At 40.2% G+C, this 16,229-nt stretch overlaps 1 protein-coding gene and 1 non-coding gene across 2 annotated transcripts; both read right to left on the bottom strand.

Annotated features, from left to right (window-relative positions):
- Positions 1-1,872: 1,872 nt before the first annotated feature.
- Positions 1,873-15,944, bottom strand: ZNF879 (zinc finger protein 879). The gene is made up of 4 exons (XM_068979698.1): positions 15,912-15,944; positions 12,973-13,099; positions 12,433-12,528; positions 1,873-3,326 (listed from the first exon to the last, which is right to left on the bottom strand). Exons 1-4 carry the CDS (start codon positions 15,942-15,944, stop codon positions 1,873-1,875), a joined length of 1,710 nt encoding a protein of 569 aa, XP_068835799.1.
- Positions 11,619-11,818, bottom strand: LOC138086735 (U2 spliceosomal RNA). The gene has a single exon (XR_011145436.1). It is a non-coding gene; the product is annotated as a U2 spliceosomal RNA (small nuclear RNA).
- Positions 15,945-16,229: the final 285 nt, after the last annotated feature.

Here is a 16,229-nt window from a genome sequence, read left to right on the forward strand (position 1 = left end):
CTATGGTCTGAATGTTTGTGTCCCCTCAAAATACGTGTTGAAACCCAACCCCAAAGGTGATGTTATTAGGAGGTTGAGCCTGGGAGATATCTCTCATGAGGCTACCTCCCTCATGAATAGATCAGTGCCCTTAAAAAAAGAGGCCCTGAGAGATCCCTCATCACGAGGACATGGTGAGAAGGCACCAGAAATGAATCAGGAAAGGGATTTTAACCACAACACAACCATGTTGATGCCCTGATCTTAAGACTTCCCAGCCATAACTGTGAGAAATAAATTTCCATTGTTTATAAGCTATCCAGTCTCTGGTATTCTGGTATAGCACTCCAAACTAAGAAGCTCTATCTTTCCTAGGAAAGTTATATACTTCCTAAGAACTTCCCTTAGGTAATCAGATAATTTAAAAGAATGTTGTAAGAAAACGGACATTGCAAGTAGAATACTAAATGACTCTGAAGAGTTTGCTCCTCACAAGTCTGAAACAATGAGACTGATTAGTCCTAAGAGGCAAAGATGAATTCACTAATTTTTGCTTTACTTAATCTCCACTCCTAACCCTTTTGGAGTTTTTTTTTAAAGCACCTTGGCAAATAGAAAAAAAACTGTTTTTTTCAATGAAATGAGTATTCCAGTTCTTAAGTGCTTGCCTACTCCTGATAAAATTGGCAAAATTAGATGTTACCCTCTGTGAAGCTCAACAATAATTAGTATGATTTGTTTTTATCTTGTTCAAATTACTGTTCACATTGTAGAAATGGTTTCTGGGGTTAATAACTTGCTAAAGGACACAGTCCATTTTTTGGAGGAAAAAGCATCTGGACTTAGAGCCTCAAGTTTTGTCTAGTGATCCTCAGAGTGTGAAAGGGAGCAAGCATCACCTGATGGAGGTGAAAGTAAAATATAAGCGTGAAAACTACCTTGTTCACTTGACCTAACAGGAGGACTACCAGAGTTCCATGTGTCCCTGGGTCTTCCTGGTGGCTGGTAACCAGAGAACTCAAGGAAGCAGGCACACAGCCTGGCGGCCAAGAGTCATGATCCCTATGCTTACACTGCAAGATAATTTTTAACAACTCTTATCAGTAAATTAACTTGCAAAAGCAGTAGTTGTCTAAATTATCTTTAATTCTCAATGTAACACAACATTGGTAATCAATTTATGAGAAAAACAAGTGAAATACCATGTATTTTGTCATTTGAAATAAAGTAACTTCAGATCTGATTCAGAATTTGGAACAAGTAGTCAGGGAGAACACTCCCAGAACTTAAACCAGTTTATAGAGTGATTTTATTTTCAAGTGAATGGCTTAGGAAGCACGGGAGAAATAACTCATAAGTTTTAACAACCACCAAGTACAGAAGTTGCTTTTAAACTCTTAAAAAAACAAATTTTACTGACAGTGAGGTAGTTCCAGGTCATCTGTTTAAATTTCATTTCTAATACATTTTTCTTAGTACAACTGGCTTTGAAACTCAAATGCAGTTTCAAAAATATACAATCCTAGACTAATCCAAAGTCTGGATTTTATGGCTGCACTTTTCCATTAATCAACAAGCTTCCCAGTAATGCCTGTGAAAGCTGGTAGCTGTTACCATGCAACACTAGAAAAAAAATAAAATACTAACCCTTTGATTTGATAAATTTTCTATTTTATAGTCAGTAATAAGTTAAGAATGTATGAAGAAACATTTTATACAAGCTTTCCTAATATTTCTAAGGTTACCTTGCATCATAAGTCTCTGATGTTTGGCAAGGTCTAAATCCTGAAGTTTAATGCACAATTAACTACTCCTCATGATTTTCTCCCCAGAATGAATTCTTTGATATTTTGTAAGGAATGAACTTCAGTTGGAAGGTTTTTCCCCATGCATTTAACTTAATAGTTTGTCTCCAGTATGAGTCCTCTGATGATTTGTAAGAGACGAGCTCTGACTGAAAGCTTTCCCACATTCTTTACATTTATAGGGCTTTTCTCCTGTATGAATTCTCATGTGTGTCATAAGGGATGAACTTTGTCTAAAGGCTTTCCCACATACTTTACAATTATATGGTTTCTCTCCAGTATGAATTCTCTGGTGCTGAATGAGTGCTGAGCTTTGGTTGAAAGCTTTTTCACAGTCATTACATTTATAAGGTTTCTCTCCGGTATGAATTTTTCGATGAGTATTAACTGCTGAGTGCGAACTGAAAGCTTTTCCACATTCCTTACAATTATATGGTTTCTCTCCAGTATGGATTCTGTTGTGTATATTAAGCCGTGAAATCCAGGAGAAAGCTTTCCCACATTCATTACATTTGTAGGGTTTTTCTCCAGTGTGAATTCTTTGATGTTGTATAAGAGCTGAGCTTTGGCTAAAGGCTTTCCCACATTCTTTACAGGCATAAGGTTTCTCACCAGTGTGAATTCTCTGATGTATAATAAGGGCTGAGTGGTAACTAAACACCTTTCCACACTCATTACAATTAAAAGGTTTCTCTCCGGTATGAATTCTGTGGTGTCTACTTAGTCGTGATATTGAAGTAAAGGCTTTCCCACACTGACTACATTCATATGGTTTCTCTCCAGTATGAATTCTATGATGCTGAATAAGAGATGAGCACTGGCTAAAGGTTCTCCCACATTCATTACACTTATAGGGCTTTTCTCCAGTATGAATTCGCTGGTGATTATTAAGGGATGAACTACCTTTAAACGTTTTTCCACATTCATTACATTTATAGGGCCTCTCTCCAGTGTGCATTCTCTGATGTCCAATGAGAGATGTAGTGAAACTGAAGGCTTTTCCACATTCACTACATATGTAAGGCTTCTCTCCAGTATGAACTCTCAGGTGCTGAGTTAGAGATGAGCTTTGGCTAAAAGCTTTCCTACATTCCTTACATTTATAGAGCTTCTCTCCAGTATGGATTCTCTGATGTTTACTCAGGGAAGAACTGTGGAGGAAGATTTTCCCGCAGATATTACACTTGTAACACTTACGCACTGTGCTGATTCCCAGCTGTTTAAATAGAATTGAATACTGCTGTGAACAAGGTTTCCTTCCTCTGGAAACAATTCTGGGTTTTCTAATAAGCGATAATTTTAGATCAAGATTTTTCCCAAGGTCAATACCTATAAAGCTCTTGTCCTTCATGCATGTTTTCTTGATGGTAACTAAGACTTCCCTCAAAGTTCTGTTCTCTTTGCTTTGTTGATTCTCTAGGGTTTCCTCGTTTATGTAGATTTTTCCCAACCTAAAGTCAAAAGGACCATCACCTAAGAGTTGATTCATTACGTCCTGATTTTCTTCTTCAGAAACTCTGGTTTCAAACAAGCTCTCCCATCCTAAAATAAATGAAACATGTAAGTCTCTCTTGCACTGAGAATAAAGAAAAATAACATCAAAAAATACAAGGATGGCTAACAAATATATTTATGGAGTCCTTAGAAAAGGTAATGCCAAAAATGTTCAAACTACTGCACAATTGCACTCATTTCACATGCTAGCAAACTAATGGTCAAAATTCTCCAAGTTAGGCTTCAACAGTACGTGAACCAAGAACTTTCAGATATTCAAGCTGGATTTAGAAAAGGCAGAGGAACCAGAGATCAAATTGCCAACATCCACTGGATCATGGAAAAAGCAAGAGAATTCCAGAAAAACATCTATTTCTGCTTTATTGACTATGCCAAAGCCTTTGACTGTGTGGATCAAAATAAACTGTGGAAAATTCTGAAAGAGATAGGAATCCCAGACCACCTGACCTGCCTCCTGAGAAATCTGTATGCAGGTCAAGAAGCAACAGTTAGAAACGGACATGAAACAACAGACCGGTTCCAAATCGGGAAAGGAGTACGTCAAGGCTGTATATTGTCACCCTGCTTATTTAACTTATATGCAGAGTACATCAAGCAAAATGTCGGGCTGGATGAAGCACAAGCTGGAATCAAGATTGCTGGGAGAAATATCAATAACCTCAGATATGCAGATAACACTACCCTTATGCCAGAAAGTGAAGACGAACTAAAAAGCCTCTTGATGAAAGTGAAAAGAGGAAAGTAATAAAGCTGGCTTAAAACTCAACATTCAAAAAACCAAGATTATGGCATCCAGTCCTATCACTTCATGGCAAACAGATGGGGAAACAATGGAAACATTGAGAGACTTTAGTTTCTTGGGCTCCAAAATCACTGCAAATGGTGACTGTAGCCATGAAATGAAAAGATGCTTGTTCCTTGGAACAAAAGCTATGACAAACCTAGACAGCATATTAAAAAGCTGAGACATCTCTTTGCTGACAAATGTCCATCTAGTCAAAGCTATGGTTTTTCCAGTAGTCAGGTATGGATGTGAGAGCTGGACCATAAAGAAAGCTGAGCACCAAAAAATTGATGTTTTTGAACTGCAGTGTTGGAGAAGACTCTTGAGAGTCCCTTGGACTGCAAGGAGATCCAACCAGTCCATCCTAAAGGAAATCAGTTCTGAATATTCTTTGGAAGGACTGATGCTGAAGCTGAAGCTCCAATACTTTGGCCACCTGATGCGAAGAAATGACTCATTGGAAAAGACCCTGAAGCTGGGAAAGATTGAAGGCAGGAGAAGGGGATGGCATAGGATGAGATGGTTGGATGGCATCACCAACTTGATGGACATGATTTAAGTAAGCTCCAGGAGTTGGTGATGAACAGGAAAACCTGGCATGCTATAGTCCATGGGGTCACAAAGAGTCACACACAACTGAGCAACTGAACTGAACTGAGAAAAGGGTGAGAAACAGAAGAGCAAGAGAAAGAAGCAGAATGGAAGATCTACCTGGGTGGGAAAAAGTCTGGAGAAAACTATGTGTGGGTGGGCTGAGGAACTGACAGGACAGCTCTTCCAGTAAAGGAACCAGGCCTGATCTAGTAACAAAGCAGAGGTCAGCAGGGTACACAGTATATCTGCGTACAGCAGGTTGTATACTATTCAGCTTCATCTTTCAGGTCAGCCACCAGTGCACTCAAGCCAAAACCAAGAGAAAACTGCAGAGGGGCTATAAACAAGTGGGAGAAGCACTGCCTCTAAAAGTCTCTTTGAAACACAGCCTCAGCTAGTGAAGTTTTGGGACTCCCTGGAGTGCTATGAATAATGTAATACATTTCACTGACAGTATCTACTTAGTATCCACTATGTACCATGCAAAGGTCAGGACTCAGGATTATAGAGAACATGCCAGGTAAGAGTCGCATTTTCACAGGGTTTACATTCTAGTAGCCAATATTGACAATGACCAAGTAACCAAATAAAGTCCTGGGAGTGATGACAACTGTGAGAAAATAAACAAAAAGAAGGTGATGTGTACAACTTGATATTTCAAACTATGGTGAGGAAATAAAATTAAAGATTTAAATAACATAAGAGTTGTCCATGTAAAAATTGGGTAAGAAGAGCAATTACAAAGGCCATAAGTCAGGAAGAAGCTCTGTGTGTTTGCAGAATATAAAGAATTAGTGTGGCCTAAGCAAGAGGGAAACGGGGGAGAGTGCTACAAGAGGAGGAAATGAGATGGGCAGGGGGTCACATCATGCAAGGTCTTGTAAAACATAGGGCAGTATTTGGAATTTCTTCTAAGGATCACTGGGGGGTTGGAAGAACATGATTGTTTTGTTTAGAAAGGAAAACTATGGAGTTGTGTGACAAATGGACTGTAATTGGGGGAAAAGAGGAAAAGAAAACAAAGACAGGTACAGGGCTGCCAATTAGGAGGCTGCGACAGTCTTCCTGGATGAAGGTTATGGCAGTTTGCACTGGCATGGTAACAGAGGCAGGCACACTGGGGCATTTTAAAAGCAGAGACGACAGGTATGTTCACCTGTGAATAAGGAGTACAGAATAAGTGAGAGGACTCAACAATAATGTCTGGCTTTTGGCCTGGGGTTTCCCTGGTGGCTCAGATGGTAAAGACTCTGCCTGCAATGCAAGAGACTCAGGTTCAATCCCTGGGTCAGAAAGATCCCCTGGAGAAGGGAATGGCTACCCACTCCACTATTCTTGCCTGGAGGATTCCATTAACAGAAGAGGCTGGTGGGCTACAGTCCAAGGGGTAACAAAGAGTCAAACACAACTGAGCAACTAACACTCTGGCTTGGGGAATCCAATGGAGATGTGGGCCATATTGTGATACAGGGAACACTGGGAGAGTACATTTTTGAAAATGGTTTTGTCTACCATTTTTATCACTTAGAATACTATTCAAGAATGGGCTTACTGATTCAAAAGTAATGAATATATTTTATAATAGAGCTTTAATATTCTTAACTAAAAAGGAAATGTATAATCATTGTAAGAAAAATTAAGAAACTCCAGAAAACTATTAAAATGAAAATATAGTTCACCCATAAACATATGCAAACATAATCAATCACTGCTAAATGTGGAATTTAGCTCACCAGAATTTTTCTATATATAAAGAAAACACTTTTACTTAAAAAATTAAAGTGGGTTGAAACTAACCTCCCTGTACCACTTCACTTAAAAAAAATTATTGTGTGGTACATATATACAATAAAATATTACTCAGCCATTTAAAAAAATGAAATCATGCCATTTGTAGCAATGTGGACAGACCTGCAGTGTCATACTGAGTGAAGTTAAGTCAGAGAAAGAAATATCATATGACATCCCTTATATGTGGGATCTAAAAAGAAATGGTACAAATGAATTTACATACAAAATATAGAGACTTACAGACTTAGAAAAAGGAACTTACGGTTGCCAGTGGGAATGGATAGTCAGGGACTTTGGGAAGGTCACATACACATTGCTATATTCAAGATGAATATTCAACAAGGACCTATAGTACATGGAACTCTGTTTAACGCTGTGTGCCAGCCTGGATGGGAGAGGAGTTTTGGGGAGAATGGATACATGTATATGTATGGCTGAGTCCCTTCGCTGTTCAGCTGAAACTACCACAACATTGTTAATTGGTTATATACCAATACAAAATAAAAACTTTAAAGTTTGGGGATAAAAATCATGAACATCTCTCCATGTGAATGACAGTAGGCTGATATCATTTTGATGGCTACAGAATATAACAGTACATGAATATGTCACATTTAGTAAATCCCCTTCTAAGTCATTTAGCTTTCTTTACTTTGAGTAATGCCTCATGTTAAGGCAAACATTCCTTTACACTATCTTTGCAGCTCTGCACAATTATGGAATTATTTTCTTAAGAAAAATTCTTAAGCCTGGGATTTATGTGAATAAAGCCAGAAATACTTCAATCAAAATCCCACTGAAGATATTGCTTACTGCTCAGAACAGTAGCAAAACACTGAATGTGTATTTCTTAACCTTTTGTAATAGTCCCTATTAAAGGGAAAAATTATATTGCTTTACTTTGAATGTCTTTGATTTATAACGAAGCTGAGTAATTTTTCAATAAATCTTTTTAATCATAATTCTTGCCTTGAGAACCCCATGAACAATATGAAAAGGCAAAAAGATAGGACACTGAAAGAGGAACTCCCAAGGTTGGTAGGTGCTCAGTATGCTACTGGAGATCAGTGGAGAAATAACTCCAGAAAGAAGGGAGGGATGGAGCCGAAGCATAAACAAACCCAGCTGTGGATGGGACTGGTGATAGAAGCAAAGTCTGATGCTGTAAAGAGCAATATTGCACAGGAAACTGGAATGTTAGGTCCATGAATCAAGGCAAATTGGAAGTGGTCAAACAGGAGATGGCAGGAGAAAATGTCAACATTCTAGGAATCAGCGAACTAAGATGGACTGGAATCAGTGGATTTAACTCAGAAGACCATTATATCTATTACTGTGGGTGGGAATCCCTTAGAAAAAAATGGAGTAGCCATCATAGTCCACAAGAGTCCGAAATGCAGTACTTGGATGCAATCTCAAAAATGACAGAACGATCTCTGTTGGTTTCCAAGGCAAACCATTCAATATCATGGTAATCCAAGTCTATAACCCCGACCAGTAACGCTGAAAAAGCTGAACGGTTCTATGAAAACCTACAAGACCTTTTAGAACTAACACCCCAAAAAAGATGTCCTTTTCATTACAGGAAACTGGAATGCAAAGGTAGGAAGTCAAGAAACACCTGGACTAACAGGCAAATTTGGCCTTCAAGTACAGAATGAAGCAGGGCAAAGGCTAATAGAGTTTTGCCAAGAGAACGCACTGGTCATAGCAAACACCCTCTTCCAACCACACAAGAGAAGACTCTACACATGGACATCAGCAGACGGTCAACACCAAAATCAGACTGATAATATTCTTTGCAGCCAAAGATGGAGAAGCTCTATACAGTCAGCAAAAACAAGACCACGAGCTGACTGGCTCAGATCATGAACTCCTTATTGCCAAATTTAGACTTAAATTGAAGAAAGTAGGCAAAACCAATAGACCATTCAGGTATGATCTAAATCAAATCCCTTATGATTATACAGTGGAAGTGAGAAATAGATTTAAGGGACTAGATCTGACAGAGTGCCTGATGAACTATGGGTGGAGCTTCATGACATTGTACAGGAGACAGGAATCAAGACCATCCCCACGGAAAAGAAATGCAAAAAACCAAAATGGCTATCTGAGAAGGCCTTACAAATAGCTGTGAAAAGAAGAGAAGTGAAAAAAGCAAAGGAGAAAAGGAAAGATATAAGCATCCGAATGCAGAGTTCCAAAGAATAGCAAGGAGAGATAAGAAAGCCTTCCTCAGTGATCAATGCAAAGAAATAGAGGGAAACAACAGAATGGAAAACACTAGAGATCTCTTCAGGAAAATTACAGATAGAAGGGAACATTTCATGCAAAGATGGGATCGATAAAGGACAGAAATGGTATGGACCTAACAGAACCAGAAGATATTATGAAGAGGTGGCAAGAATACACAGAAGAACTGTACAAAAAAGAACTTCAAGACCAAGATAATCACGATGGTGTGATCACTCACCTAGAGCCAGACATCCTGGAATGTGAAGTCAAGTGGGCCTTAGAAAGCATCACTACAAACAAAGCTAGTGGAGGTGATGGAATTCCAGTGGAGCTATTTCAAATCCTGAAAGATGATGCTGTGAAAGTGCTGCACTCAATATGCCAGCAAATGTGGAAAACTCAGCAGTGGCCACAGGACTGGAAAAGGTCAGTTTTCATTCCAATCCCAAAGAAAGGCAATGCCAAAGAATGCTCAAACTACTGCACAATTGCACTCATCTCATACGCTAGTAAAGTGATGCTCAAAATTCTCTAAGCCAGGCTTCAGCAGTATGTGAACTGTGAACTTCCAGATGTTCAAGCTGGTTTTAGAAAAGGCAGAGGAACCAGAGATCAAATTGCCAACATCCAATGGATCATGGAAAAAGCAAGAGAGTTCCAGAAAAACATCTATTTCTACTTTATTGACTATACCAAAGCCTTTGACTGTGTGGATCACAATAAACTGTGGAAAATTCTGAAAGAGATGGGAATACCAGACCACCTGACCTGCCTCTTGAGAAATCTGTATGTAGGTCAGGAAGCAACAGTTAGAACTGGACATGGAACAATGGACTGGTTCCAAATAGCAAAAGGAATACGTTGAGGCTGTATATTGTCACCCTGCTTAACTTATGTGCAGAGTGCATCATGAGAAACCCTGGGCTGGATGAAGCACAAGCTGGAATCAAGATTGCTGGGGGAAATATCAATAACCTCAGATAAGCAGATGATACCACGTGTACGGCAGAAAGCAAAGAAGAACTAAAGAGCTTCTTGATGAAAGTGAAAGTGGAGAGTGAAAAAGTTGGCTTAAAGCTCAACATTCAGAAAACAGATCATGGCATCCAGTCTCATCACTTCATGGCAAATAGATGGGGAAACAGTGGCTGACTTTATTTTGGGGGGCTCTAAAATCACTGCAGATGGTGACTGCAGCCAGGAAATTAAAAGACGCTTACTTCTTGGAAGGAAAGTTATGACCAAACCAGACAGCATATTAGAAAGCAGAGACATTACTTTGTCAGCAAAGGTTCATCTAGTCAAGGCTATGGTTTTTCCAGTAGTCATGTATGGATGTGAAAGTTGGACTATACAGAAAGCTGAGCGCAGAAGAACTGATGCTTTTGAACTGCAGTGTTGGAGAAGACTCTTGAGAGTCCCTTGCACTGCAAGGAGATCCAACCAGTCCATCCTAAAGGAGATCAGTCCTAGGTTTTCATTGGAAGGGTTGATGTTGAAGCTGAATCTCCAATACTTTGGCCACCTGATGCGAACAGCTGACTCATTGGAAAAGACCTTGATGCTGGGAAAGATTGAGGGCAGGAAGAGAAGGGGACAACAGAGGCTGAGATGGTTGGATGGCATCATCGACTCAATGGACATGAGTTTGTGTAAACTCCAGAAGTTGGTGATGGACAGGGAGGCCTGGCGTCCTGTGGTTCATGGGGTCGCAAAGAGTCAAACACAACTGAGCGACTGAACTGACTGACTTGTGCCTTTGTGCTATAATTATTTGGAACTTTCCCCCTTCTTTTTACTTTTATATTCCATAGCCATAACAGCAATGATAACAATAGTGAAAAATGGGAAACTAAAATTTCCAAAAGGAAGACTGTTTAATAAAATATGGCTTAACAATATAGTAGAGTTCTTTCAATGAGGTAGACCTGTATTCAATGATGGCTAAATAATTAAACATTTATAATTAAAAAACAAGCTCAAGAACAATATGTACAATCAATCTGTTTCTCTGTGTGTGTGTCTTTCTCATATACAAACACACTCAAATATTTATAGTTTGAAGGAATAGTAAACTATTAACAATGACTCAGTATGGTTGGTAAAATTTCAAATCAATCTTTTGTTTTTCTGTTTCTCGCTTTTTAATACCATGCACACCTCAAATAAATTAAAAATAATTAATTTTTTAAATCTTACAAAAGAATATAGTCAATTTGAAATTAGTAATTTATTTGCCAATCAGAAAGCTCACAACCAAATTTGAAACTCATCCAACAGATATATTTATTTCTGATAGCTGTGATTGAATTTGTTTCATATTGTTATTCTTACAGTCATGCACCTCCAATTGTCCATGGAATATGGCAGAATAATTGTCAGCATGTGGGTAGAGACAAAATTACTGAAATGAAAAAAAGACTTGGGTCTTCAAAGCAGTGGGCCCCATGAATGCTGAATAATATTAAAAACAAAAAAAATCCCAAACTTCCTGGATATAGCTTAATGAAACTTGTGAATTTCAAAGATAAAAAGGATATAAAAAAATAAAAAAGGAGAAAAGAGTTTTCTAAACGGAAACAGGTGGCGGGGGAAAGAGAGGGTTATAGTCAACAATACTCAGTGCCCCAAAACAGTGGAACAAAGGTTGAACAATTTCTAGGAAATAAAAACTGATGCCAGAATTCTAGATACAAAACATAATTCCCACAGGAGAGGGAAAAGAATTGATATTAGACATGTACAAATACAGTATACATGAACCTTTCTGAAACATTAGTCAGGAAATACTCTAGTCAAACCAAAGGCAAAAATCTCAAGATAGCACTCATAAATAGAAACACAAGACTGAACTGACACAGAAAGCCTATCTGTTGCCTCAGAATAAATAAATTCCAGACAAGGAGCAAAACTCAAAAGAGTGAGTCATCCTCCGGTGTCAGAAACAAAGACAAAATTTTAAATGCAACAGAAACCAAGCCCTTATGATTCAGCAACCCACAGGGATTTTAGAGATTGAGAGATACATTTCAGCAGCCAAGGTCTGGAACATACTATTTTAAACTGTTAAGAACAGATACTATACTTGATCTTAGCCAAAAGGCCGAGAAGTGATGGAACATGTTATTTTAAAATTGTTTCACACCAAAAGAATGAGGAGAAAGCTATGTTTAATATCTGCAAACCTTCTGCCTAAATTCAATAACTGTTACCATTTTGCTAACCTTGCTGTCTCTCTCTTGCATAGTACATAAATATACATGCATCATTTTGGTGTTTTAGCTAAACCATGTGTAAAAAGTTGCAGATAAGTCAAAGCAAAGACCCAAGATGGGACAATGAGGAATGCATTGTAGTGATAAAAGGTTTGTTCAAATCATAGAAAGAAAATAATTTAAGAAAATAATCAATCCAGTAAAAGAAAAAAGGGAGAAGATATGAATCACAAACCTTTACACATTACATGCTCTGCATTCAAATTACCAAGGACATATGACAAAGTACAACTCGTACTGGAAGAATTCAACTCTCCCTCTGAACCTGCTATACCAAGTACTCAAAAAGGTCGAGTGAGGATATGCCCTTCCCAGCACTTCCCACCTATCCTGACACATCAAGGAGGGGCTTGGTCAGTATTTCCCAAGAATGGTCAGTATCTCCTCCTTACTTATCAGCAAAGCCCAAGCAGCTCGGAAATGCTAAGCCCATTTCCCAATTACTGTCACTCACCTAGATATGTGCTTTGAGAAACTCCATTTTCCACCATCCAGGGGTCTTCCCCTTGTTCTAACTGGAGGATAACTTTTGGTTTGGAAAACAGAATCCCTGTTCATGAGCAAGAAAGAGAATGAATCCATGGTGCAGACATGAGTGGCCAGTCACTCACTCAGATCCAGCCCCAGAGTCTGGGGCAAAGGGACAGTTGAGAGTAAATAGATTTGTTCTGAGAAGGGCTTAAAACCGGGCTCCCAGAGGAGGTCCAGGAGGTGGTCTCAGGAAGAAAGTTAGGGCTCTGGTTGTACATTTCCTCTAAGCTGGAACCTCTTGTGAGATCCAGAGGGACAGAGTCCAGGGGGCCGAAGACAGGAAAAGTACAGAAAGGATGCCCATCACCAACTCTACCAAGCTGACACTTGTCCCTGCAGCTGAGGGCAACAGCAACCGCTGCTTTCTGAGTCCACCTGTGGGCTGAGTCTGGCCATGCCCTCCTCGGAGAGGGCACCAAGGTGCTCCCCCAGAAGATTCTACATCACAAGGAAATGTCCTTACCCAGAGAGAACAGGGTGCTGTAGTTCTCCAGCATCACCTCCTGGTACAAGGTTCTCTGCGCAGAGTCTAGGCACAGCCACTCGTCCCGGCTGAAGAACACAGCCACATCCCTGAATGTCACAGACACCTGTAACAGAAACCCATTCCTGCTCACCCAGGACCATACCCCCAGCGGGATGACTGAGCAGCAACCCTGTCACCATTCTAGGTTCTGAGCAATTTCAAGCTGAATACTTCCTGACCACCCCGCCTTTACTGAGCACATACATCTCTGTCACCTACCTACCGTCAGTGAAGCACTGTGCTCCCAGCAAAATGAAATTCAGCAGCCAGACAAGGTAAAACACTTGAAGTCGTGGAATAAAATCACAATGATGGAAACACAGACCTCTAGGCATAGAAAGGTACAATCACCTAGACCAAACTCATTTTACAGGTGAGACATGAGAACTGGGTTTTAGAAGGAGCCTCCAGTACACTCACTCAGGGAGCAACAGGTGTGCTTGGCTGTGGTCACCTTGGGCCATCTCTGTCTCGGATGAAATGATGCTACCAGTCACAGGGAAGGAGGCTTTGAGAAGGCCCCAGCCATGGCTTTCCCAGAAGCAGGCCCAGCATGGTGGGCTGCACAATCTTTGAAGAGCCAAGTGACAAGGCTGCAATTGGGACTCTCTCCCCATCCCAGAAGCCTTTGTTCTACTTCTCTCTGAAACCAAGCAGGAGCCCTGAGGGGCCCTCCTACATACATAAAGCCCTTCCATGTTCTCCATGTCTTGTTTGTAGGAAAAGGGCTTCAACCTCCTAGACCTCCCTGAATACCAAGGGGCATATTCAAACAGTCACTAATGAGGGAATTTGAGGGAATGCAGAAACAAGGACCAGCAGTCAGGAAACAACAGTGCAGCCAAAAAGCAGGGTCCTGGTTCCTACTCAAGGGACATACATAAGAACATATCTTTTGAGTTCTTCTGCAGGAACTAAGGCCCCCACCCAGGTAGAGGATGGTTACTCAAGGCTGAGCACAACAGTGCCGGAACACTGCCCTGTTACCTCACTATCAACCAGTCAGAAGAAATTTACAGTCTGCAGCTCTTATCCCAAATTTTGCCTAAAAAACCTTTTCCCTGAAAACCATCAGGGAGTTGAGTTTCTTGCATTAAAGCGATCTGTTCTTCTTGCTTGGCCCTACAATAAACCTTCCCCGCCCCCAACTCTGATGTTTTGGTTTGTTTGGCCTCACGGTACGTCAGATACATGATTGTGGCTTTGGGAACATCTCCTGCTTCAGTGCATCACAAGTCGCCTGTTTTAAACTGGTGGTCCCTTTCTTTTATTATTAAGAATCTTTTTTTTTCTTTAAGCAAATTAGGAATGATCAATAAGCAAAAGAAAAAGGAATGTTGGACTTTCCTGGTAGCCCAGCAGTTAAGACTCTATGCTCCCACTGCAGAGGGCATGGGTTCCATCCCTGGTCAGGGAACTAAGATCCTGCATGCCACATGGTGCAGACAAAAAAATAAGAAGGAACATTAATCTAACTTCCTACCATCAAAAACAAGGTTTGTTAACTTCTTGTTGTGAGTTCTTTCATACTTTTTACATGATAACATGGCTCTAAATTTAAACAAAAATGTTACACAGATAACTTTACCCCACTCAACACTTTTTATTTGTTGCCACATATCTCACTGTATAGATTACTTATAGATTATTAGACGGTTTACTTAACTAATCTACTGGTGGGTATTTAGGTTATTTCCATTTTTATAACCCTAAAAATACTGGATTGAGTGTCCCTGCACATCACAAAAAAGCTTATTTTCTTAGGACACATTTCTAGAGGTAAAAATACTTCCACACTTTATCCCTAAAATCGAGAAAGGTGGTCACAAGGCCGGGGTGTTCTTTGATTTGGTAAGGGCAAAGGCAAATTAAAAATAAAAGGCTGTTGGAAATAAGTGAGAAGACTCCAACCCCATCCTTTATTTTCTTTCCGAATTTCCCTTACCAAATGTATGTAAGTCTTTTTAATGGCTAAATAAGTCTCACAATTCAGGACTGTTTCCTCAAGCACCTGGTCACCATTTCTTTGAATGTGCCAACGTCACCATTTCCTAGGAGGAGATGGGCCTAACTTGTCACCTGACAAATTTCCAAACTGCAAAACTGGGTTATGCACTTAGCTATATATAAGTGAGCTTTCTGTCTCTGCAATCTCTTTAGTGGATTGCCAGTGATACCCAATACATTCTGGTGTAATGTTTACTCAGTAATAAAAGTGTTTTCTTTCTCTTCTACTGATGTGGAAAGGTTTTCTGGGTTGCAAAGAGATTATGCTTTTAATTATTGTTCCCCAAGTGAAAGGGCAAAGGGAAGAAATCACTGTGAACCAGATGCTTCTCACCTCAGGAAGTCTCACTTCCCTGAATCTATCCCCTCCTCCAAACCACAGCCCAAATTGTAACTTCTTTTCCTTTCAACATCTGTATAAGCCTAACACTGCTCATATGTATAAAACTGAACACTAGTAGGAAGCATCTCTGACCACTAGGTCTTCTTCTAGGATCTTCTTAGAAAATCACCCAGACCCTTATCAGGTATTACTGTAGTAGATTAGTTCTCAGTTGATTTCCTAGATTTGACTCCCCTATGTCTTTGCCCTCCAGGGCAAAACAAACCTCGATCCTTCACAAAGCTCTGGGCATGGCACTGGCATGGGGCCTGTGGGCCCATTCATTTCCAAGTCAATAAGCACTAACTGGTTAAGTGGAAAATTCACAAAGAGGCTGCCCCTGCAGCAAGGGATATATCGTCTCTTTGGAGTTCCTCAATTCCGGTCCCTCAGTGGGCTTCATTACCTAGAAAAGCTCAACAATAGATAACGCATGTTTCCAACCTCTGAACACAGCAGGCAGTTCAAGAAAGAAACCTTCACTCACCAGAGCCTGGGCTGGCAGCAACCCTGTGGCCATTTCTCCCTCCCTCTTGCTGCTCCTTTTAGAGAGGGTGCCTAAAAGGGAGAGAGAAACTGTGAGGTCTTTCTATTCTATCTGCACTCCCCTCCTCATTAGGGTTAGACCAGGTTAAGAAGTCTCCACAGGCTGAGCACCCTGTAGAAACCAAAGGAAACCTGGAAGCCCAGGCATTTGTGAGTTGGAGGGGACCTGTGCTTGACCACCAAAACCAGGAGTGCACAGTCAGCAGACTTCCAGTCACTGAGCCTGCAACCTTTCAGCCAATGATCTATGAATAAAGAT

Source organism: Capricornis sumatraensis, chromosome 9, assembly GCF_032405125.1.
Source record: "Capricornis sumatraensis isolate serow.1 chromosome 9, serow.2, whole genome shotgun sequence".
Taxonomy (NCBI): Eukaryota; Metazoa; Chordata; class Mammalia; order Artiodactyla; family Bovidae; genus Capricornis; species Capricornis sumatraensis.